The 23,282-nt window shown below is 35.2% G+C and overlaps 1 protein-coding gene across 1 annotated transcript; it reads right to left on the minus strand.

The window, feature by feature from the left end:
* Positions 1-12,912: 12,912 nt before the first annotated feature.
* Positions 12,913-16,704, minus strand: LOC120254298 (UPF0481 protein At3g47200-like). Its single transcript, XM_039262422.1, has 2 exons — positions 16,049-16,704; positions 12,913-13,963 (listed from the first exon to the last, which is right to left on the minus strand). Exons 1-2 carry the CDS (start codon positions 16,670-16,672, stop codon positions 13,163-13,165), a joined length of 1,425 nt encoding a protein of 474 aa, XP_039118356.1. The 5' UTR covers positions 16,673-16,704; the 3' UTR covers positions 12,913-13,162.
* Positions 16,705-23,282: the final 6,578 nt, after the last annotated feature.

A 23,282-nucleotide genomic window follows, 5' to 3' on the forward strand; every position in this document is an offset into this window, starting at 1 on the left:
TCATCATGTTGGCTGTTCAAGGGCGGTTATGATTGTGTACAAGGGGATTGTTTTTTTTTCACAAGTAATGTAGCAAATCAACAAGGAGCGCATGGTTTTATATATACACCCTTGTAGTAATAATTAAGAGATCTTCTTTATTAATTAGCATCTTGCACGACCTTGTTAAGCACCATCTCTCAAAGCAAGGTGCATTCTTGAATAGCATCTTGCGTTTCCATGATGGGCCTTCTTTTGATGTACTTAAAGTTAAGCTTCACTTAACCTTTAACTTTATATTTGCTTATGCAGCTAATTGTTCTCATCTTTGTCGGGGGTGATTAAAATGGAAAGAATCCTAATTATCACATTTATTTCCAGGTTTTCTCTTAAAATTGTCACATGTTATGGGATAAAAAATCCACGGAAAATCTACTATATATCTCTAAGTCTTAACGAGCTAGTAAGGGTGAATGTATGTATATATATATATATATATGACATCAGCTGAAAAGATTGTCACGCCCCGAACCCAGCTCTAGGGACCCGGGACGCCGACAAACGGCCGTACACCTACAAGGCCGAAACCAAGTAGGCATACAAGGCCTCAAAACCTGATCCAAAACAGAACAAAGAATCAAACTCAGTGGATTACAAAAAAAACAATATAAACTTTTTCAAATAAAACATAGGCCCACAAAAAAGGGACTTATTACATGCTAATACTCGACGATTGCCTAACGATCCCTGCTAAGCTATCAGCCACTCAACTCTACTCTTGATCTGAAAAGATATTAAACAACAAATTATGAGCTTGACAGCCCAGTAAGCACCCACTAAAAATATTGGGATCATTTACACAAAATCATAATGTATCAAAATGAGAAAATCGGAAATCAGAATTATTTCAAGTAAACAAAGATGTCAAAACTGAGCATATAGGTCCCCCAAACAACTATTGCCAAAACAAAATATCAGAACTCATATATTTACCCTCAGTGACCCAAGCCAGAATTATCAGAACTCAAATAATTACCCTCGGTGACCCGAGCCAGAATTATCTGAACTCATATTTTTACCCTTGGTTACCCGAGCCAGATTTATCAGAGGCCGTTATTCTTCACCGACGGAAAGCGGTGGGAAACTATAGTTTCTATATCAGAGTACATGTCGACACGGTCAGTGTTTAACCCTCAGTGAAGGGTTATTGCAAAGTTAGTTTGGGAACTAGTTTCTATGTCAAAATATTGCATGTTCACAAAACAATAAACAAACAAAATTCGCATTGGGCATAATACGAATAATTTGTCAAACAAAATTTTTAGCAGTCGCATGATCCCATTTTATCATAGCAAAATAAACCAGTTACTTGAATCCAAACATGAACAGATAATTTAAAAAAAAATTAATAATAATTAATCAGAAATTAACTAAAACATATCTGAAATTCATAATTAGAATAATACATATTTAGAAAAACTATCTAAAATTTTAGAAATTAAATAATCTGAATATAAAATAAATATTTAAACCTTTCAGATAATTCTAATCCAAAATAAAATATCATTAACTCAAAATTTCAAATAATTTAAAGTGATTTCAAAAATAATAATAAATAAATAATTCAAAATATATATGTCAAAATAATCAGTAATTTTCTTTAAAAATTCCAAAAGTTCACAAAACTTGAATTTTCAAGTATATACATATAATAGGGTTTATATGTGGGATACTTACCTGATCAACGCCCAAGAATACTCTCAAACCTTACACATTTGACATGTTCTATATTTGGGAAGAGATCCTATTAGCTTTAAATAACAAAAACGAGGCTAACAAGCAATAGTATAAAAAAAAAGATTTTTAGAAGGGTACAAATGCAAAAATTTCAAACTATTATTCTATACTCCCAAATATTGATTATTGTGAGGGTACAATAGCAATTACCCACTCTAAAAGCCATATCAATAATTCCAACATAATCAATGAGTACCAAAACCCTCATAACTTCACCTACACTTTTCCAAATCACAAATTTAAAAATTCTGGGAATAATAGACACTAACACTATGATATAGCCGAAATTCACATAATTTAGAGTACTAGTCAATTTATAACATTCAACTGAATCTCTAACTATTTCTGCAAAATTATAATTCAGACATATACTTTTAAAATATGCATATCTCTTAACCTACAACTCCAAATGTAATGAAACTTTACTGACAATCAGATAACTCAAAAATGAACGACTTTCTTATTTTTCACCTTATCTAATTCAATCTCCCTGATCATCAAAATTGGCCATGATTCTTCAAGTTCTGCACAGAAATATCATCCGAGACAATTATACTAAAAAAGTTATATCTCACAGACTACAAATGCAATAAATCTGAAATTTTGCAGATATCTAGGTAACATCAAAATCTACAACTTTTATATTTTACTCTCCTCCAAATTCTTCCTCTAAAATCCCTAAAATCAGAAAAGGGATTTCTGCTATTGTTAAAAACGAAAATCTGAAACCTATCAAATTAAATCAACTAACAATTCCTTTCTCATGGCAAAAGATTATACCTCAATCAACTATACTTCACATTACATCAAATCTATCATGCAAAATCTCATCCTTGAGATGTGATTAAATCCATAAAAACATCACGGTTAAAGATCCTAAGAATATGTTTAGGTGCACACATCAAAAGAGGAACAATATTCCCTCAACTACAAATTGGGAACAAACTCTAGAAACTCAAAGGCTAAATCTAAGGTTTAAAAGTGAATCACAAATAGAAACAAATTTCAGGGTTTCAAAAAGGAAGAAATCAAGAGCCAACAAGCATCAATAATAATCATTAAAATTATGCACAAAGCTCTAGAATCCTGCCTTGAAAGAAGCGAACAAACTCTCGAAAAGAAGATCCACTAGTGCTTGCCGGCGGCACCACCATGAAGGAAACGGAAGGGAGATTGGGAGTTCTTTTTTTTCTACGACAATAGAAGATCATGGGCGGTGGAGATATAGTTAAGTCGTGATATTTGGTAACTGCTAGGAATAAGAACAAGGGTAAAAAAAATTTAAAACAAATTGATGGTTATGATTAAAAAAATTTTCCATCAATGGCTAGGATCTAATCAGGCCCTGAGTAACTCTAGTTTAAAGCAGCACTTTAGTCACATGCAGATTAAATTATTGAATCTCACAATTCTAACATCAATTATCATTTTTATCATCTTTATATATCTTTAATTATCAAACTTTGGACAGCTAAAATTATCAATACATGACAAAAACTAAATCAGTTATTGTATTAATTAATTGAAAGAACATTTCTAACATACAAGCATTAATTATAGGTTAGCCACATCTGTACCTTATAATGTTATATATATATATTGATATTATTTATAGGCTCACCGCGTCTGTACCTTTTTTTTTTTGATGAAAAGTGGATAAACCACTGATTTATTGAGAAAGAAAAAACAGTACAGGGATAAAATTCTCTCACCAGAAGTGAATGAGAAAAGTACAATAAAACAGAGAAATGAAAATAAAAGGAGGTAAAAGCATGTTCAGGTGGAAGACACCGTCTGGCATCTCAGGCCTGGCCAGAAGATCTGGTGGTACAGCAACTCCTATGGGGGGTCGTGATCGAGTTCGCCAGGAGGATTTGATGCGCTTGCGCTGAGGAAGTCAAGGGAGCGCTTGATTTTCTGTGATGCTTCATTGAGTGTTTGTTGATGTCTATCCGCAGCTGTTGGGAACCATGAAAGAAGCATATTAGCAGTTTTAAAAATTATGTTTAATTGTGGTAAAGCAGTTTGTTGAAAGATACGAGAGTTCCTTTCAAGCCAAATATTCCATAAAATTGCACGAGAAATGAGGTCCCAGAGTGGTCGGAGTCGAGGTGTAAGGGACAGAATCCAGGAGGTCCACAAGAGCGGGATGGTTTGTGGGAGAGAAGATGAATCTAAGGATTGAGTAAAGAATGCCCAGCATGCATTTGGAGAATTCACAATCGATGAAAAGATGTTGAATGTTCTCAGAACCGTTGTGACAGAGGACACAGGTGTCAGTGGAATTTTGAAAATTACAACCTTTCTTGAATAAGCTAGAGAGAGTGAGGATCTTGTCTTCTCCAGCTAGCCAGCAGAACAGTGTGATTTTGCTAGGGTTACGACTTTTCCAAAAAAGGGGGTACAGTGGGCTGCGGGTTCCACCATCAATAAGATATTTATAGAAGGATTTAACTGTGAAAGTGCCACTTTTTTCAAGGGTCCAATTAAGAGAGTCATTCTGTGTGTGAGAACATTCAGGGATAATATCAAGAAGGGGAGATAGCGTGTCTTGCGTGGCCGTATGAAATATGTGATCTGTGTTATTAATAAATTGTGAGAATTGCCTGATTGTTATCCAAGGAGCTTTACAATCATTGAAAAGGTCAGGCCAGTGGTCTCTTAGTAGGATTCCTGCGTGCCAGCAGTCAAACCACAGATAGGTATTGGAGCCACTATTGATCTTTTTAGAAATACAAGATTGGATGGAGGGAAGAGTAGAAGTCACACCCGCCCAGAAAAAAGATTTATTTCTAGGTGAATTGTGGAAAAGGATTCCATTTATATCTCTAAAAGAGTAATTGGCATGAATAATTTTGGCCCAACCACAATTTGGGTTGTTAGAAAGTTTCCACCACCATTTTCCAAGTAAAGCAATGTTGAAGGTCTGAAGGTAAAGCATACCCCAACCACCCATATCTCGTGGTCTTGTAATCCTATTCCATGCAATTAATCTGATTCCTTTGGGACCCAAGTCAGGGCCTCTCCAAAAAAAATCTCTCCAAATTTTGTCAATTTCCTTGATCACCCATGCGGGAAACTTGAAAACCGACATCCAGTACACAGATATAGAGGAGAGGACAGAGTTTACAAGAGTTAGACGTCCACCAAGCGATAAATAGTTTGCTTTCCAGGAAGTAAGCCTCGAGCGAACCATGCCAGTGATAATAGCCCAATCATTCCATCTAGGTCGTCGACCAGAGAGAGGAATACCTAAGTAAGTGATTGGAAGGCTGGTACGGGAACAGTTAAGGATTCTAGCAGAGGAGTGATGGGGTTAGAAGCCGTAGTTAGAGGAAAAGAGGCAGCTTTTAGAGTAATTAATTGTCAAGCCAGAAGACCCCTCATAAAGATACAATATAAGTTTGATGATTTTTAGGTCTTCATGTCCTCCAGTAGAAAAGATTAGGAGGTCATCAGCATATTGGAAGTGACAAATGCTATCAGCATGATTCAGAGGAACCCCAATCAAGACTTTGGATTTGAGTGCATGGAAGAACATAACGCTTAAAACATCAGTGACCAGGGCAAAGAGTAAAGGAGAAAGGGGATCACCTTGCCTTAGACCTCTTTTACAACGAATGTAACCCTGGGTAGTTCCATTGATAATGAATTGAGCCTTTGCAGTGCTAAGAATGGAGTTGACCCAAGAGAGCCATTTAGGTCCAAAGCCTCTTGCAGCAAGAATATCAAGTAGAAAGTTCCAGTCTACTGAGTCAAAAGCTTTTGCAAAATTAACTTTAAAAATGTGACTAAGGCGTTTTCTTTTTTGAAGATTGAATATGACTTCTTGAGCGCCAACAATATTGTCCACAATACATCTGCCCTTGATGAAACCAGATTGTGCATCGTCAACTAATAAACTGATTACTGTGCTAAGATGATTAGCAAGTATTTTGGAGATGATTTTACAGGTGGAATTGATAAGGCTGATGGGACGGTAATCCGCAACATAGGCAGGCGTATTATTTTTAGCAATAAGAGTGATATGAATCCAGTTAATACGCTCAAGATTAATGGTACCCTCGTAGAAGTCTTCGCAAAGTTTGACAATTGAGGGTTGGAGTATGGTCCAGTGTTTTTGAAAAAAGAACATGGGAAAGCCATCCGGACCTGGTGATTTGTCGGGGTTGAGGCCAAAAACTGCAAGTTTAATTTCTTCAAGAGTGAAAGGAATTTCAAGCTGTGAGAGATCAATTCTTTCCTTATGATTAAAAAGGAATTTCCAGTCAAGGAGGAATCTAGTTTTTAACGAGGTGCCAAAGGCTGAGCGGTAGTGGTTTGTGAAGATTCTACCGATATGCTCGTTGCCAGTTATCCAATGATCCTCCTGAAGAATGCGAGGGATAAGGTTTCTATTTCTCCTTCCGTTAGCGATGTGGTGAAAGAATTTTGTGTTAGAGTCCCCTTCTCTAAGCCAAGTAATTCTAGAGCATTGCTTCCAGTAAATTTCTTCCTGATTTAAAATGGTGTAGAGTTCAGATCGGATTTGAGAAAGACGGTTAGACTCATCCTCAGATAATGGTCTGGCTTCTCTGATAATGTCAATGGAATGTAATTCAGACAGGAGACTACATTTTAGAATCTTGGAAGCGCAAAAGGTGTTTTTGGACCAGGTGTGGAGATTGGATTTTAAATGAGCAAGATTTTTGGATAAGATAAACGCTTCGCAGCCAATAGGATTAAGTTCTGACCACCAATCTTGAACAAGACTTGTGATATCAGGATTAGTATACCAGAATTTTTCAAATTTGAAGAGTCGGGATCGCTTAAAGTGTGTTCCAAAGTTGAGGCAGATGGGTGAATGATCTGAACCAAATCTGGGGAGATTAAATTGGGTAGATCTGGGATATAAGGAATCCCAATCATGAGAATAAAGGAATCTGTCGAGGCGGACCCAAATAGGATTAGATTGTCCGTTAGTCCACGTGAATTTTCTCCCACTAATAGGGGGATCGAAGAGACCAAGCTCACTTAGGAGGTTCTGGGATGTGATGATATCTCTAGGATTAGAGATGCCGTTATTTTTGTCTTCAAAGGAAAAGACCGTATTGAAGTCGCCACAGACGATCCAGGGAGTTGAGATGAGGTTTCTTAAAGTTCGGAGTTCATTCCAGAAATTTGATCTAATGGTTCTGGAGTTAGGCCCATAGACGCTAGAGCAGGTCCAGGTGGAGTTATCGGAATGATTTGTAAATCTGATGGTAATAGAAAAGGATCCCTTATGAAATAGGTTACCAATAAGAAGCGAGCTATTCCAGGCGAGAATAATTCCTCCTGCAGTACCTTGGGCCGGGATGAATTCAAAAGAGTCGATACGTTTACCTCCAATTAATCTCCAGAGAGAACTACGAATATTTTGGAGTTTAGATTCTTGGAAGCAAATAATGTCTGCTTTGGAATTTAAAATAACTTCTTTCACTAAGTGGCATTTAGAGGGTCTGCCTAGACCTCTGACATTCCAATTTAAAATAATCATAAAGACAGATAATGTCTAAGTAGGTCTCGAGTGGGACCCAAGGGATACCGGGGATTTGGTGTTCCTATCGTCTTCGAGAGATCTTATTTTGTCTAGGCATTTGTTTTTATGACTAGGGGAGCCTAGGAATTTAATGCCACAAGAGTTACTGTAATTAAGAATTTGAGCATCAGTCCAAGAAGAAAAAACTGAATTAAGAAGGGAGGGCGTACCTTCTCGTGGATCTTCTGGGATTTTTTTCTTGGAAGATCGGGGAGGGAGAGGTACGAACCCAGCTTCTTCATTCCATCGTCCTGATGGTTTTTTGGGTCTGTCACTTCTTCTAAGTTGTTTAGAGTCTGGGTGAGGATGTTTTGGAGCATCTTCCTTGGTACTGGTGATATCTGGTACAGGGACATTTTGGAGATCACTGTCTTCCTGTTCGATGCAATTTTTATTAGGAAGTAGATCCTCATCATCCATGTCATGATCAAGAATATTCTCATCATCTCCCCAGTCAAGGAGTTCTTCATCAGAGGGAATCTCCATTGGTGAGTTCAGGGGTGTGGGATCTTGTTCATAGAATTTTCCTGAATTAATAGTTGGTACCAGGGTCCAACCTCCATAAATGAAAATCCATTTATATTCATCAGGGATAGGCAAGGTTGGAGGGAGATCTTGCAGGTGAATAGGAATACTTTCCTACAATTTGGAGCCCAGTGAAGATCCCTGTCCAAGATCTGTAATAAGGAGTGTATTGTGAGTTTTACTAGGCAAAGATGCCTTAACAATTGTGGATTTAATTAAATTAGAATGTTGCTTATCTTGATGAATAAAGACTGCATCAACTGAATGATCAGCAGTGTGCTTATCACGAGGCAAAGCCATCTTTAAAGGTGGAAGTGTGTTGAGATCAAGAGTGATCGAATCTCGAGGTGTCTCATCAGATGGTGGGGAGGGATCCTGATCAGAGGACTGATCACGATGAGGATGCTTGTCTGCGGAGATATCATCTCGAGGCGTCTCAGCATCTAAGGAATGATGCTCACGGGTTTTACAGGATTTCCGGGAAAGCATATCACGATGCGGTTGAGACGAATGCAAAGTTCCAAACCGGATGATAGAGATCTCATCACGAGGCATTTGGATGGTCGTTGTTGGCCTCTCCATCACGTCTCCACTGCATGGCGACAGTGAATCGTGTCCCTCGGCTTGTTCACAAGGGACCGACGAGATCTCGGGAATTCCGGTGGCCAACCAGTCATCGGGAGGGGGGGAAATTTCTCCCTGAGATCCACAAGCAATGTTCCCTGTCGATTGGCCAAGGCTGGAGCAATGCTCAACGGCCTTGCCGGGGGAATATCGACGGGGGGAGGTACGATGGGAGCTTTGCCCTTATCGGATTTAGGGGCATAAACAACGTTGTTGGGTGGCGGTGCTGAGCGAAGATGGGTCGGGGGGTGAGTTGACTGGCCTTGAATTATCTTGGATCGGAGAATGTGGGCGCCATCGTCTTCGAGCTTAACTAAGAAGCTTCTGATGCCGACGTCCACCGTGATCTCCAACGGGAAGGAGATCGATGGTTTAAGTCTGACGAGAGTTCACAGATGCTCCAGCGTCACGTGTTCCTTCTTCTGGACGTAAATTAAATCACCGATCGGCCGGAGTATATCGACTATAGAGTCCCAGTTCCAACAGTGAAGAGGGAGGTTGGAGATCCTGATCCAGTTATAATTGCCGGCGGCCACCGCGTGAGATCCAAACTCGGTGGTCCAATGGGAGAGAGAGATGCAACAAGGACCATAGATTGAGTTGAGAGTTAAAGGGCTCCTTTTCACGGCTAATGCTGCTTCTCTGGCGGAGGACATCATGAGGATGAAGTCATTGTTGAACGGGGTGATGTGTTCGCAGAGATCAGAGTTAAGGTACTGAGGAAGGGAATCATGAAGTGAACGAACGCTTGCATTGCCTGAGGTTACCCTAATTATCACCATCTTCTTGAGCTCATCTTTCGATTTTAATATTGCCTCAGATATAGGCAAGGAGACGCGAAGAGAGGACTTGTTGGTTTTCACAGGGATATGGAGGAGTGGTTTGAGTTCAGTTGAGGAACCCCGAGCTTTGGAGTTAGAGGATGAGGTTTCCTGTGAGTAGATCTTAGAGCGAACTCTGGCTTTTTTAAAATCTGGACGAAGGGGAGGGGAGCGGTGAGGGCAACGGATGGCGAGATGTCCAACGTCGGAACAACGTTTACAGGTGAGCTGGTGTCAGCACTCCTCAACCTTGTGTCCGGTTCTCAAACATTTTGAGCAGGTTTCGGCGGAGTCCGGCGAGCGTCTCCTCTTAGAAGAAGCAGGGAGGGAGGAGGGTAAAAGTTCAGAGGAAGGAGGTGTGCGAGCGACGTCTGCGTACGTTGTACCCTCTCTCACCGGAGAGGTCTTGAGATGTTGATGGACCTGTAGATTTTGGTTGCGCTGGGGAGTAGGGAAACTTTGATGAGGGATGGGTTGAAAGGTTTGAGAGGTGTTGGAGCTAATATTCCTGCGAGATCTACCGGAAAAACCCCCGCGAGTTCCACCACGAGGATGACGGAAGCTGCGAGAATCAGCATGATGGCCAGCTGAGAAATCTCATGGCCGGGATCACTGTTCACGCTCATCAGCAACTTCAAAGACAAGGCCACTGTACCTTTTACTAATATATTTTTTTGTAAATACCGATCGAATCTGTTAAAATAATAATCATAATAATAATAACAATAATAATAATTCACTGTATTCCAAAATCCTAATCAATATCGGTAAATTCTATGTTTGTATCAATAGTCACTTCTCGATTTCTGATTGTATTTACTAATATGCCTTTAAAGTTTATGGGTGTTTTTCTCAATTTTTGGTCATGGACAAGGATGCACTTTCATCCCATGATCTTAATTTGATGCTCATCGTCCAATGTAGTTGCCTTTTTCTCTATGATGTTCATAAGCATAGATTTTTTTTTTGTTTTTCAGAAGCCATGGGATCGAATAGCTGGAAGTCAGGGGCTGCAAGGTCGCTTTAATGGATGAAAAATTAATATAGGAATGATTAATTATTATTTTTAAAAAAAGACAATTGTGCTTTCATCCTTACATTTTTTTGACAATTTTGCCCTCGACCAATAGAAGTTACGCACCTACGAGTCTATATTTTTGTTTTCTGCATATAAGTTTATTTTTGTATTAAATACTTTAACTATTAATTATCATTTTAAATTTACATTTTATCACTTATTTTATTTGTATTTTAATAATTATAGGTATTCACTTTGTTACTGTTGATATATATTAATTTTGCTTTATATTTTTAAATTAATTTCCATCCAAAACTTATGTTCTATTTCTATTTTAAGATTACTAAAAATTTTAACTTAAAAAATATTTTTAGAAATTTTGCCACTATGCCTCGTCAATTATGATGACTAAGAAAATACAGTAATAAAATGTTACTAAAAATATGTGATCCAATGAAACATGATTATATCAAATTACTTTAATATATCACTATGCATTCTCCCGTTTTGTATCAGAGTTTTTAAAATTTTATCAGGGGTTTTGAGGAAATATCATGTATAAAAAATAAAAACTGTTATATATCTTGGATTTCAAAGGTCTTATGGAAAATTTATTGTATAAATAAATACAATTAAAGTTTTCAATCATTAATATCATAAGTAATATAAATAAAAACTTAAATGTAATATAAAAATATTAAATTTGTTCATTGAAATATCTTGGGAGCATATTATAAAAAATAATATAATTAAACAACTCCTACAATAGAAGTTGTTGTATATATTGGATTTCAAAGGTCTTATTGATATTTATTGCATAAATAATTAAGTACAATTAAAGTTTTTCTATTATTAATATCATGACTAATATAAATAAAAAATTAAATGTAATAAAAGAATTTAAATTTGTTTCTTGAAACATTCTGGGAGCATATTATACATCTAACTTTAATAGTACTAGGTATTTTCCCCGACTTCGCATCGGAGGTTTTTAAATTTTGTGAAGAGTTTTGAGGCAATATCATATATAAAATAATATAATTAAACAACTCCTACCATAGAAACTATTTTATACTTTGGATTTCAAAGGTTTTATTGACATTTTTTATATATAATTAGGTGTAATTAATGTTTTTAATTATTAATATTATAAGTAATATAAATAAAAACTTAAATATTATTAAAAAATCAAAATTGTTTCATAAAACGCTCTCGGAGTAGATTATACATCTACTTTAATAGTATATATATATATATATATAGTTTGTTTGGAATATATAATGGAACATTTAATGCAAACAAATAAATAAAATTAAACACCTTCCATTACTAATATCACATTAAATGCAATAACAGAAATTCTTAAGAAAATTTAAAATTTTCCTTGAAACCCTCTGTAGCTGATTATATATTTATTTTAAATATATAGATACTAATATCACATTTAATACAACTTAAATGCAATAAGAGAAATTCTTAAGAAAATTTAAAATTTTCCTTGAAATCCTCTCGTAGCAGATTATACATTTACTTTAAATATATGTATAGATGTAAGATTACGATAAATCAAAAGGCTAATTAATATATTTAGAGAAGAATATTTATTACTATAGCACATTTTGGATGGAAAGAATATAGGAAATGCATGACTTTATAGACTACTCAAGCAACCGACCTCCTTATCATTTATTTTATGGCTTGTGGAATGTTCATTGCTTTTTTTTAATTCGATGGACCATTTGATTGCTTTGGAATAACATTTTGTTAAACAGTGTATCTTTATCTTAGAGGGACATATAAAAGTAAAAGAATATGGGCACACAGCTGTGATATGATTCATGGGCATGTGTCTACTTTAATTTCTTTACAGTCGGGTAGAGGTTTTAATGCAGAATGAAAGAAATATATGGTCAGGATGAACACCAATTAAGAGGGAAGAAATGTAGTTTTTAGTGAATGGTAGTTTTTAATGAATGATTGGCATGCTTAAATATACTACTTTAATACAGTTACCGGGTCGGAGAACAACTTAATCAAGTAATGGTGATGAGATATTATTTTTTTTGGAATAATAGGTGACAAGCGTCTTTTTTTTTTATGAATATAAACAGTACTGAACAGTATTGGAGTCCAGATGTACAGTGTATAATATAAGAATCTCCATGACCTCCCGTTTTACACTTTGGTGTCATACCATTGGGCTATCTAATGGTTGACTGGTGACAAGATGTTTGCATCTAATTAATATAGGATTAATAAATTTGAAGCTAAAAATTATTTCCTTGAGATTGGTTTAGAAATCTTAAATGCAACTGCAGGAGACATGGTAAAACACTTTTCATCCCCCAATCCGAATTAGAGATTATCACACCCATTTATAAATAGAATAAGTTAATTTTTTTTTTTTTGAGAAAAGTGGATAAATCACATATTTATTAAAAAGATAAGTTAAAATTATAACACATGTAAGATTTAGTATTTATCATTTTTTTAATTTATTTAATAATTTAATGATTTAATTCAAATCGGATTTTTTTTTAAGTTCAAAAATAAACCAAAAGTAATAAAAATTTATTTTGCTCGGTATGTAAATAAACAATCTATAATTATATTTCAATAAACAAACAAACAAATAAATAAGCACCCTTAAATTTCACACATTAAAATGGGCCGAAATCCAATCGTGACAAAGTAATCACACACAAAACTCAAAAAGAAAAAAAAAAGTTTATATATACACCAGACACTCATCAACTTGTCTCCCCAAATCCATCTGGTTAGTCCATCTAATAAAAAAATGATCAACAGAATGCATAACAGAAGACAGACATGAATAACTCAAGTTGGTTTTTCTGGAAAGTGGTAAGCAGCAACTGCATAAAATGTCTGAACGAAGGTGAGTATCAAAAGAACCACAGCAGCAATAAGACCAATGGTAGTCCAAGGTGTCTGAAAATATATATGCAGGAGGCTAGCCAACCATTTGTTAAATCTCCTTTCACTGTACTCCTTCACCTTGGTCCGAATCTCTCCAAATTTGCGGGTGGGATCATGAATGACCTCTTTAGTGAGACTGTTGAGAATTTCTGCAGCAACCTGGTCACTTCCAACAGCATTATGAATGATTTTGTCGGAGCATAGCCGATGCACATCAATAGCCGAGTCACTTAACTCATCCATGAAGCAAACATAGGACGTAACCTCATCATCGAGGCCAACATGGAGGTGCTCGAAGGCCATGAGATTGAGGAAGATGGACTCCGTGGAGTCATCGATGATGAGGTGTGGGAGCTTGAAAATGCCTTTATCAAAGCATATGTCGTTGATCTTGTCGGTTGAGGATTTCTTGAATCTTACTCCGGACTCATGGAGCTTCATTGCTGTCGGCATTGATGCATCGCCTTTTATTGTAGCTGTTTTATGGATATGATCATCTAGATCTGTGCCTTTGCCTTGTGAGTTAGAAATGAGTAGTTCTTCTTTTTTATTTTGAGGTGATTTAGTACTATCATCTATAGAGGTTTTGATCATGCCTTTTCTGTATAAGTCAAGAATGTGGAGTCCTAGGGTTGAGGTCTTGTCAATCATGTCTTCCATTTTCAAAAACTTGAACACCTTGTTGTTTATCTCCCTGTCTGTCTGTACGTATTGGGTAAATAAATCACTCCTAAGTACTAATCAATGATGTTAAGTAGCTAGCATTAATTGACAGCATAGGCGTTATATACCAAGTAACAAGACCAAATGAAGTAAAACTACTTATCAAATATAAATATATATATATATATGGAACATATATTTTTGAAGGGTAAATATACTTAACTGCGCGCACATGATGCATGTAGTTATATATATAGAGAGTCGGAAAGCTTTTAGTATAAAATTGGAAAAATATACTACCTTCTTATGTGTTAAATTTATCAACATCATTAGATAAAAATCTATCATATTATATTCAATGGAACTACAGGGATAATATAAAATTATTTATTTGTTCTACCATGTATATCCACCAAAAACAAAATAAATGTATTACATCAAACTTTATCTTAACTAAATCAAATACTACCTAAATATTACATATATACAATAAAAAAATTATTATTTTTAATTAAACCCACTTAATAAATTCAACACATTCATTTTAATTCGTATCTCATGTAGGCATTAGAGATGGCAATTTGTACCCTATCCGACGGGTATACCCGTACCCGTACCCGGTCAAAGAGGGTATTACCCTCTTTGACGTGCACGGGCTACTGGTAAAGTGAAAATACCCGTTAGTTTTTGGCAGTGCGAGATCGGGTGAGGTATGCCCCTACCCTACCTGCACCTTACCCTTACCCCACGTTGAAGAGGTGCAGGGTAAAACCCGTACCCGTACCCTTACCCTATCATATATATATATATATATATATATATATATAATTTTTTATTAAACTAAACATTTACTCATAATTTACTCAATATCTATTTTCATGGTAATTAATTTGAAAATAATACTTCAAATTTTCTCTTAATATATTATTTTAAATTTTATTTAATTTCTATATTTATATTTGATAATATTATCAAAATTGAATTTTAAATATATATTAAGAATCATAATTAAATTAAAAAATAAACAAATATAAAAAATAATGTTATAATAATTTATTCTATAAATTATAAGAACATCCTGAAAAATAAGATACTAATAAAAAATCAATTGGATATAACTTATGAGAATTACTTATAATGTTTTTTATATTCAAAATCTTACTAGATATTTATAAAATTTGAAGCTAAATAAAATATAAATAGTAGATATATGAAAAAATTTTAAACAAAAACCAAGATGGTTAAACATGAACAAAACAAAAGGTAGAGTTACCATTGAGTCCTAAATAGACTTCATTTTTATGTGATTATATAATTTAAGATAAACAAATATATATCAACTTGTAATTTTGAATTTATGGACATGTGTTTAAAGATTGTAATATAATGTATAACTAATTCATTTTTATTATTATTTAAATTTAATTCGATAATTTGAACAACGGGCAAGCGGGTACCCTGCGGGTATACCCGTACCCTGCGGGTAAGGGTAAGGGTATGATTTTTTTTACCCTGAAGGGTACGGGTAAGGGTACGAGTATGGGATAGGGGTTACGGGTACGGGTAAGGGTTTTGGCATACCCTACCCATACCCTACCCGTTGCCATCTCTAGTAGGCATTCATCTATTTGCATCATTCAAAATTAAGTTATAGAATCATAAAGTATAGATTCACAACAACATCAATAAACAAAAATCATTTATTTTAACTAAGTCAATATTATCAATTTCTTACTATAAATATTCTTTTGAGTTAAAATATATTGAGTACCTTAATTATAACATAAAAGTGTACATATTCACTGATACAATCATTAACAAATAATTAACATAATTATGAGTATAATAAATAATATTATTAACAAATAATTTTCCTATGGGTTCAAATCTCTCCCCCAACAGTACTATTTACTATACTGTTCATACGGGATTTTTATACTATTCTCATACTGTACATACACTGGACATCCGGGTTCTAGTACTGTTCGATACTGTTTATATTCATATAAAAATGGCACTTGTCGTCTATTATTCAAAAAAATAATAATAATAATAAGCTTAATCGATCACAAGTTCCATGCTATTAAGTTAAATATATTTAACAATACATATATAGATACATACCATTGGTGAGTTGCGCTGGTCAGCCTTCTCTGCATGGATTAACACCTTGATAGCTAAAAGAGGCAGTTGGTTTTCAAGCATGAGCATGTCCCTCTTTATATAAGGCAATTTGTGTTGAGATGCATGATCACTAAATATGGGATCATTAGCGGTATGATGAGTCTCTGGGGACTCACTATCGAAACGTAGAACCTCTAACATGAAGCAGCCATCAATCATCATAAGTTTTATGAATTCGGCTTCATCATTCCACTTCTCTTCTAAAAATTCATAATGTGCTTTCAGATCTTCCACGACTTCTTTGATAGCATTCATAAAATGTCCGAGGGGCTTTTTATTCCTATGGAGAAAATGTAGGAGTGCCATTTGTTTATAGCCTTCTAGCAACTTCAAGTTTTCTTCATCGTGGTGATAGGGACCAAAAGAAACAACTAGAGGTGTTAACACGGTCGAGCTTTTCATCAACTTGAGGAATGCGGGTATGCGATATATTGACTTTTTCTTCCTTCGCTCTTCCTCATTCTTAGGGTCAAATCTCTTCATTTCTTCTCCAATGATGTCCTCCCATGAATATTGTTCAGACCTTATGTCCATCACATGGCATTCTCTTGTAGAGGTTGTCATGTTGATTCAAGGATAGCTTAGACTTCACAAGGGGCTTGTATTTGTAAGGTTAGAATTAACAAGGAATACACTGCTTTATACACCCCTCAAGTAAGAGATCATCTTTATTAGCATGCATCTGACATGTTCTTGTTAATCCTCATCTTCCAAGTAACGGATTTTCTATAGCACCATCTTTCATGCTTTTCATTGGGCTTCTTTTGATTAATCATGCATGCATGTGACTGCTTTGGAAAAATCTTATGTCGTAGTGCCATTCACAAGCTATTTATGGTTATTGGTTTCTTGATCTTTTTAGTGCAGTTATTGACAAGCTGACACAGAGGATCATTTATTATGACAATTAATTGTGATAGAACGAGGTGTTCTTGACTGATTTAAAATAAATTGACGATAAACTGATAACTATAAGAACCTCATACTATCTAATTTAATTAAGAATACTTTTCGTTTTGGAGTTAAAATATAATCATAAAAGTGCCAACAACTAGTCCATGGAGAATGAGGGTAAGCGATATATCGACTTTGTCTTACTTTGCTCTTCTTCATTCTTAGGGTCAAATCTCTTCATATCTTCTTCAATGATGCCCTCCCATGAATTTTGTTCAGACCTTAAGTCTATCACATGGCATTCTCTTGTAGAGGTTGTCATGTTGGTTCAAGGATGGCTTTGAGTGCATAAGGGGCTTGCATTTATAAGGTTAGCAAATTAACAAGGACAACACTAGCTGGTTTATACACCCTACAAGTAAGAGATCTTCTTTATTAGCATTGGACATGTCCTTGTTAATTGTCTTCTTCCAAGTAAAGGATTTTCTTGAGCACCATCTTTCATGTTTTTGATGGGGCCTTCTTGTGATTATAATCATGTGACTACTTTGGAAAAACCTTTTGTGGTAGTGCCATTCACAAGCCATTGATTGTCATTGGCTGTATAATCTTTTAGTGTAGTTTTTAATAAGTTGGCAGAGAAGGTCATTTATTATTACAATTAAGTGATTGAACAATATTGTATTATTTTTTTTAATAAACCACAAAAAGCAAAAACCTGCAAACCTAATGAGAAACTGAGAGCAAGGTGAAGCATAAACAAAAACGGTTACACAAAATAAGCACACAAAACATACAAACAACAATATTGTATTTGTTACTGGTTTTAGAATAAATAACAATAAATTGATAACCATGTTGTGCTATATAATTTAATTAAAGAAAAGTTGCTTTTGGTTTCGAGTTAAAACTTAAAATAATAGTCTTCCAAAGTGACAGTAGAACTCTTATGGGGCCTTGTTATTAGTTGAAATTTTATCTTGTGTGATTAAAATTATAACGTTTGAGATAGATGTTAATTTGAACTTCTATAAAATTGGTGGCAGGATCTTTTATGAATGAGATTCAGAGCAATATTTTACTAGCTAGCATCTACTAGACTAAAACTCGGAGCATCTGAAAGTAGCTAGTAAAGCCCCAAATGCGCATAAGAAATTGTGCATGAATATTTAAACCCACATGCGCATGGTTAGAATGGAATGAATGCATTTTTCATAACAAATTCTTTGCACTTTTTTCAATTATTGTCAAGATTCTTATTCCGAACATGCATAAATTACCAAGAGGACTCTTATTCCTGGCCACTCGAAAAAAATGGCATTTTCTCTGTCAAATCATTCTACAATTTCTTAATTGACGGAGGGCTTCGAAGTCAACTTTATTCTCATTTCTGGAAATCCAAATCCCCAAGCAAAATCACTTTATTCTGCTGGTTGGTCAGAGAAAACAAAATTCTTACTCTTGACAATCTATTCAAAAAAGGTTGTAATCCTAATGCCACTGACACATGCATTCTTTGTCATAATAACTCGGAAACAGTGGAACATCTTTTTCTTGATTGCAAATATGCGGAGCGTATTTGGTCCTTCTTCAAACAAAACCTTGATATTGAGTCTTCCCCATCCTCAGTATCTAATATTTGGACCATTTGGATCCCCTCATTAATTTCCTCTCGTCGGAACCTGGGGGACCTCTGTTCTAGAGCCATAATTTGGAATATTTGGCTTGAACAAAACAATCGCATTTTTAACCTTACTTGCCTACCTATTATTTCAATTTTATACAAGTCTGCTAATATGCTGCTTTCTTGGCTTTCAACGATTTAGAGAACCTTCATCGAGGATACCACGGAGGCCACTCCGGAGGATCAAGCGCTCTCTCAACTTCACGGGCACTAGACCCACCCGATTTCATCGGCGATTCGGTGCACTGCTCGATCGGGAGTAGTCCTCCTATCCTTATTCTTTGGGCGAGGGCCTGTGTCTCAGACGGTTGACTTCGCCGTCCCGACTTGTCTCATTTTTAGCTTTTTTTCTGTCTTGATTTTGCTCACTGTTTTTCCTCATCCCTGGTGAGGATTTCAGTTTGTTATTTTATTTTAGACTTTTCTTGTTCGCGACCTTTTCTACTGTACTCCTCTGTTGCCTTCTTTTTAATAAATTAGTGGTTTATCCACTTTATTCAAAAAAAATAATAAATAAAAAAATTATTGTCAAGATCATTTATATATTTTTTTCATGAATTGCTACAGTTTCAGAAACTAAAAAAGATAAGTTAGAAAAAACAGTTACCACAACCAAGCATTGGAGTCGACGATGAGAACTCAATAGAGTAGAGAGCGGGCTCCTTCGGGTTGCTCGCTGCCATGTCCCTAGCTTGGTTAGGGGCTATTATCCTGTTTTCTATCTTTGTTTTTATTTCTTGTTTCTTAATTTCCTCTTGGTTGTTGTTTTTTTGTTGTTTTTTCTTTTTTTTGTACCTTGTCTGTTTTCACCTCTAGTAGAATGTTTTTATGTATTTTTTCTCTAGTAATGCATGTTTGTCGTTTATCCACTTAAAAAAAATTAAAACCTTTTCTAATATTTTTTTCCAAAACCTTTGCTAATTTTTTTTTTCAATCTATTTCTTGTAGATTTATTGTTAGTAGAGAGAAAAAATCACCTCATGATAAGTAGGTTGAGTTCAATTTTATATCATATTGCATGATATATACACTTTTCAGAATATCCATATATATATATATTGATTTGACAAGACTAAGTTAATTGATCACTGGCCTAATAAGCTAAACTTTGATAACAAAACTCTCATTAAGTAATCATCTTTCTTCATTTTCAAGTCTTGAAAAACTAAATTCTATTTTTTGCAAATGACAAATGTATGTAATAGTTGTTGTTTTTTTTAAAGACCAAGATTGGACAAACCTCATTGGTCTGATTCGTATTCGTCTTTCTTCCTAGATAGCAATTTACCTTTCACTTGGTGGGTGTCTTACTCTTATCAACTCTGTTCTTTCCACTATTCCAGTTTACTGGATGTCAATTTTCAAGCTCCCAGCTTGGGTAATACTTCAAATAGACAAGATTCGCAGAGACTTCCTTTGGAAAGGGCCAGATCTTGGCTCTAAAGGAATTAGACTGGTTGCTTGGAAAAGAATCTGTCGACTTAAAATTATGGGGGGTTGGGGTATTCTCGATCTTAAGGAATTCAATCGTGCACTACTAGGAAAATGGTGGTGGAAGATCATAGCCAACCCTAATAGCTTCTGGGCCAAAATAATCAACACCAACTACAACATTTTTAATCATCCTGGCACTCTATATCATTCAGCGCCCAGAAATAAATCTTTTTTTTTGGGCTGGAATTCACGACTCCTTACCCGTTTTTCGTTTATGCCTTTCTAAATCTATTAACAGTGGATCCAACACTTCTTTTTGGTTTGACAGATGGTACAATGGACACTCTTTGAAAGATCAATGGCCTAATCTCTTTAACGACTGTATCCATCCATGGATTACTCTAAGACAATTCTCTCAAAATATTAGTCACCCTGAATGTTTTTTTCACACAGCTACAATAAATGATCTATCACCTATCTTGAGATCTATACCGGCCTATTCCTGGGACCAGGATGACCTATCTACCTGGTCTCTGGAAAAAAGTGGATCATTCTCAGTTAAGTCCTTCTACAAGTTTCTAATCGATGGAGGAGCTCGTTGTCCACTCTACCCTCAATTTTGGAAAATTCACTCTCCTAGAAAAATTACACTTTTCTGTTGGCTTGTTTGGGAAGATAAAATACTTACACTCACAAACCTTTCCAAATATGGACGCAATCATAACGCTAATGACACTTGCGTCCTATGTCACAGAGCCTCGAAAACTGTAATTCACTTGTTTATCAATTGTGATTACTCGGACCATTTATGGAATTTTTTTTTCTCATGTTTTTGGTTCATCCATGATTCCTTCTTCCATTTCTAGCTTATGGACATCTTGGATTCCATCCTTAGAAGCTAAATCTCATACTTTTGTGGGACCTTAGTGTTTGAGCCATTTTCTGGCACATCTAGCTAGAAAGAAATAGCCGCATTTTTCATTTGAATGCATTATCTTACCTTACTATTATTCGCAAAGTGGCTAACACACTCCTTTCCTGGTTTTCCATAGCTTCGCAGGCTCATCAGCAATCCCTTTCTGAAGCTTCGCAAAGGATTAAGCGTTCCCTCGATTTCATGAACGCCAAAGTCACAGATTTTCCTGGCGATTTAGAGCACACCACAGATCAAGAGTAGTCCCCTTCATTTTGCAGTCAAGACAGGCCTGTGTCACCAGTCGGTTGCCTTCACTAGTCTCGCTACCTTCATTTTCTGTTTCTCTTTCTTTCCTTCTTCCTTTCCTAGCTCTTTACTAACTTCTGGTGAGGGTACTGTTTTTCAATCTACGACTGCCTATCTTCTTTTTTAGCTGTCTTTTTTGTTGTACTTCTACTTCTTTATTTAATAAATTAGTGGTTCATCCACTTTATTCAAAAAGAAAAAAAGAGAGGTAATCAAACTATCTTATAAAGTAATTTATCTTACTAGTTTGTTATGGGTGGAATCATTGTATTAATAGCCTTTTAAGTGAGAATCTGTTTTTCTCTATGCTATTAATTTGATTATAATTATTGGTCAATAATGAAATCATTTGTTGGTGCTTTGAGATAAATAGCATAACCCAAGATGGGTATATTTTATAAAGGTATCTGCAATAGTATTTTTATCCCCATTTTTTAACTATCATAGTTTGCGTTTTTAAATAGATATTCTAATATAATGATAACCGAGTTTAAATACATTCTATATTAAATAGTATAACAAGTTATAAAATCAACTTTCAATAAATATGTCTAAGTGGATTTTTGATGTAATTCTTTTTTATTACTTATTTTGTTGTGCTCGTGTTGTTATACTTAATAAATCTAATTTATCTATTTTATTAAAAATTAAAAATACAAAAAAAGGGCTCATCCCATCTAGCTCATTTATCTTCTATCTACATGATCTTAAAGGGAATAAAATTTAGCTCTACTTTAGTCTTTATCTTTTCATTGGCTTGTGCAAATGGTTGTTCTTCTTTGTCTGAGATAATTGACATGGAAAAATAATTAATTATCCCATTAATATCCCTTTTTTTTTTCTTTGAGCTGATTAAATGTTACATGCTGAAAATTGAGAGGAAAATATGTTTACATCTCTGAGTTTTAAGTTGACAAACATGCATAAATGCGGCTGAAAAGACTGATTGTGAAACATCTTAAAGCCCATAATTACGGGCTATAATTGTTTGATTTAGAATTTAAAATTTGAATCAGGTCTAGATTAAAAATTAAAGCAAATCAAACTTAAATCAAGTTCAATTCTTGATTAGGTTTAAATTGCAATTTTTTCAAAACTTGAATCAAAATGAACTGTGAGTAATTCTAGTAACATGCACTTGAGTCCCGTGCAAGTATCTAATGTTTGAATGCTACACTCAGATGAACCTGAATACTTCTAATAACAATTAGCAATTTTATCATATGTTGTCAAACTTTGGAACTAAGATCATTGATTGGAATAAATTATATCAATTAGCTTATTAATTGAGGGAGCATTTTTTAATTAGAACACAAGAATTATAGGTTAGCCACATGGGTATCCTATAATCTTATTTATATTATTTTATTACAACATTTGTATTAATAATGTAGATAAACCATATTTGTTAAACAATCTAAAAGTAGTGCAATAAATTTTAAAAATACAAAAAGTATCTAGCATGGGCAACAAGAACTAGACATATTAGAATTCATAGTTGTAGACTTTCTGTTAGGGATTAATTGAAAAAAGGGTGCCAAGCTGTGACAAAGGCGGGGAGAAGAATTTAAAAGAACGTCACGTGCACAGGAGGTCGTTGGATGAGTCAGCTAAGCATTTTTATTCCAGCGCAACAGCTGACGAGGCAACAAGGAAGATGGTTGGGTGACGAAGAGGGCGTGTGAGACGGCTCAATCAGAGGCTGGAAGAATTCGTTACAGGAGACAGCTGGCCCTATAGCAGTAAAGGAAGAGGCACAACTTCTCACAAAGTGGTTACGCCTACGTGGACAAGAGATATATAAACTAAAGGAGAGTGGAGAAGAAGGCAAGCAAGAAGAGAGAAAATTCTAGGCCTGTGTGGGGTTTCTCTGGTGATCTTCTCCTGCGGGTCCAATCAAGAGTGAAGCGATTCCCAGTTATCTTCATTTTCCCGTTCCT

This window comes from Dioscorea cayenensis, unplaced genomic scaffold (genome assembly GCF_009730915.1).
Source record: "Dioscorea cayenensis subsp. rotundata cultivar TDr96_F1 unplaced genomic scaffold, TDr96_F1_v2_PseudoChromosome.rev07_lg8_w22 25.fasta BLBR01000414.1, whole genome shotgun sequence".
Lineage (NCBI taxonomy): Eukaryota > Viridiplantae > Streptophyta > Magnoliopsida > Dioscoreales > Dioscoreaceae > Dioscorea > Dioscorea cayenensis.

Coding starts and splice junctions, on each gene's coding strand:
- LOC120254298 (XM_039262422.1), bottom strand. CDS start 16,672: ATGACAACCTCTACAAGAGAATGCCATGTGATGGACATAAGGTCTGAA. Junction 13,964..16,048: donor ACCAGCGCAACTCACCAATG/GTATGTATCTAT, acceptor CAATACGTACAG/ACAGACAGGGAGATAAACAA.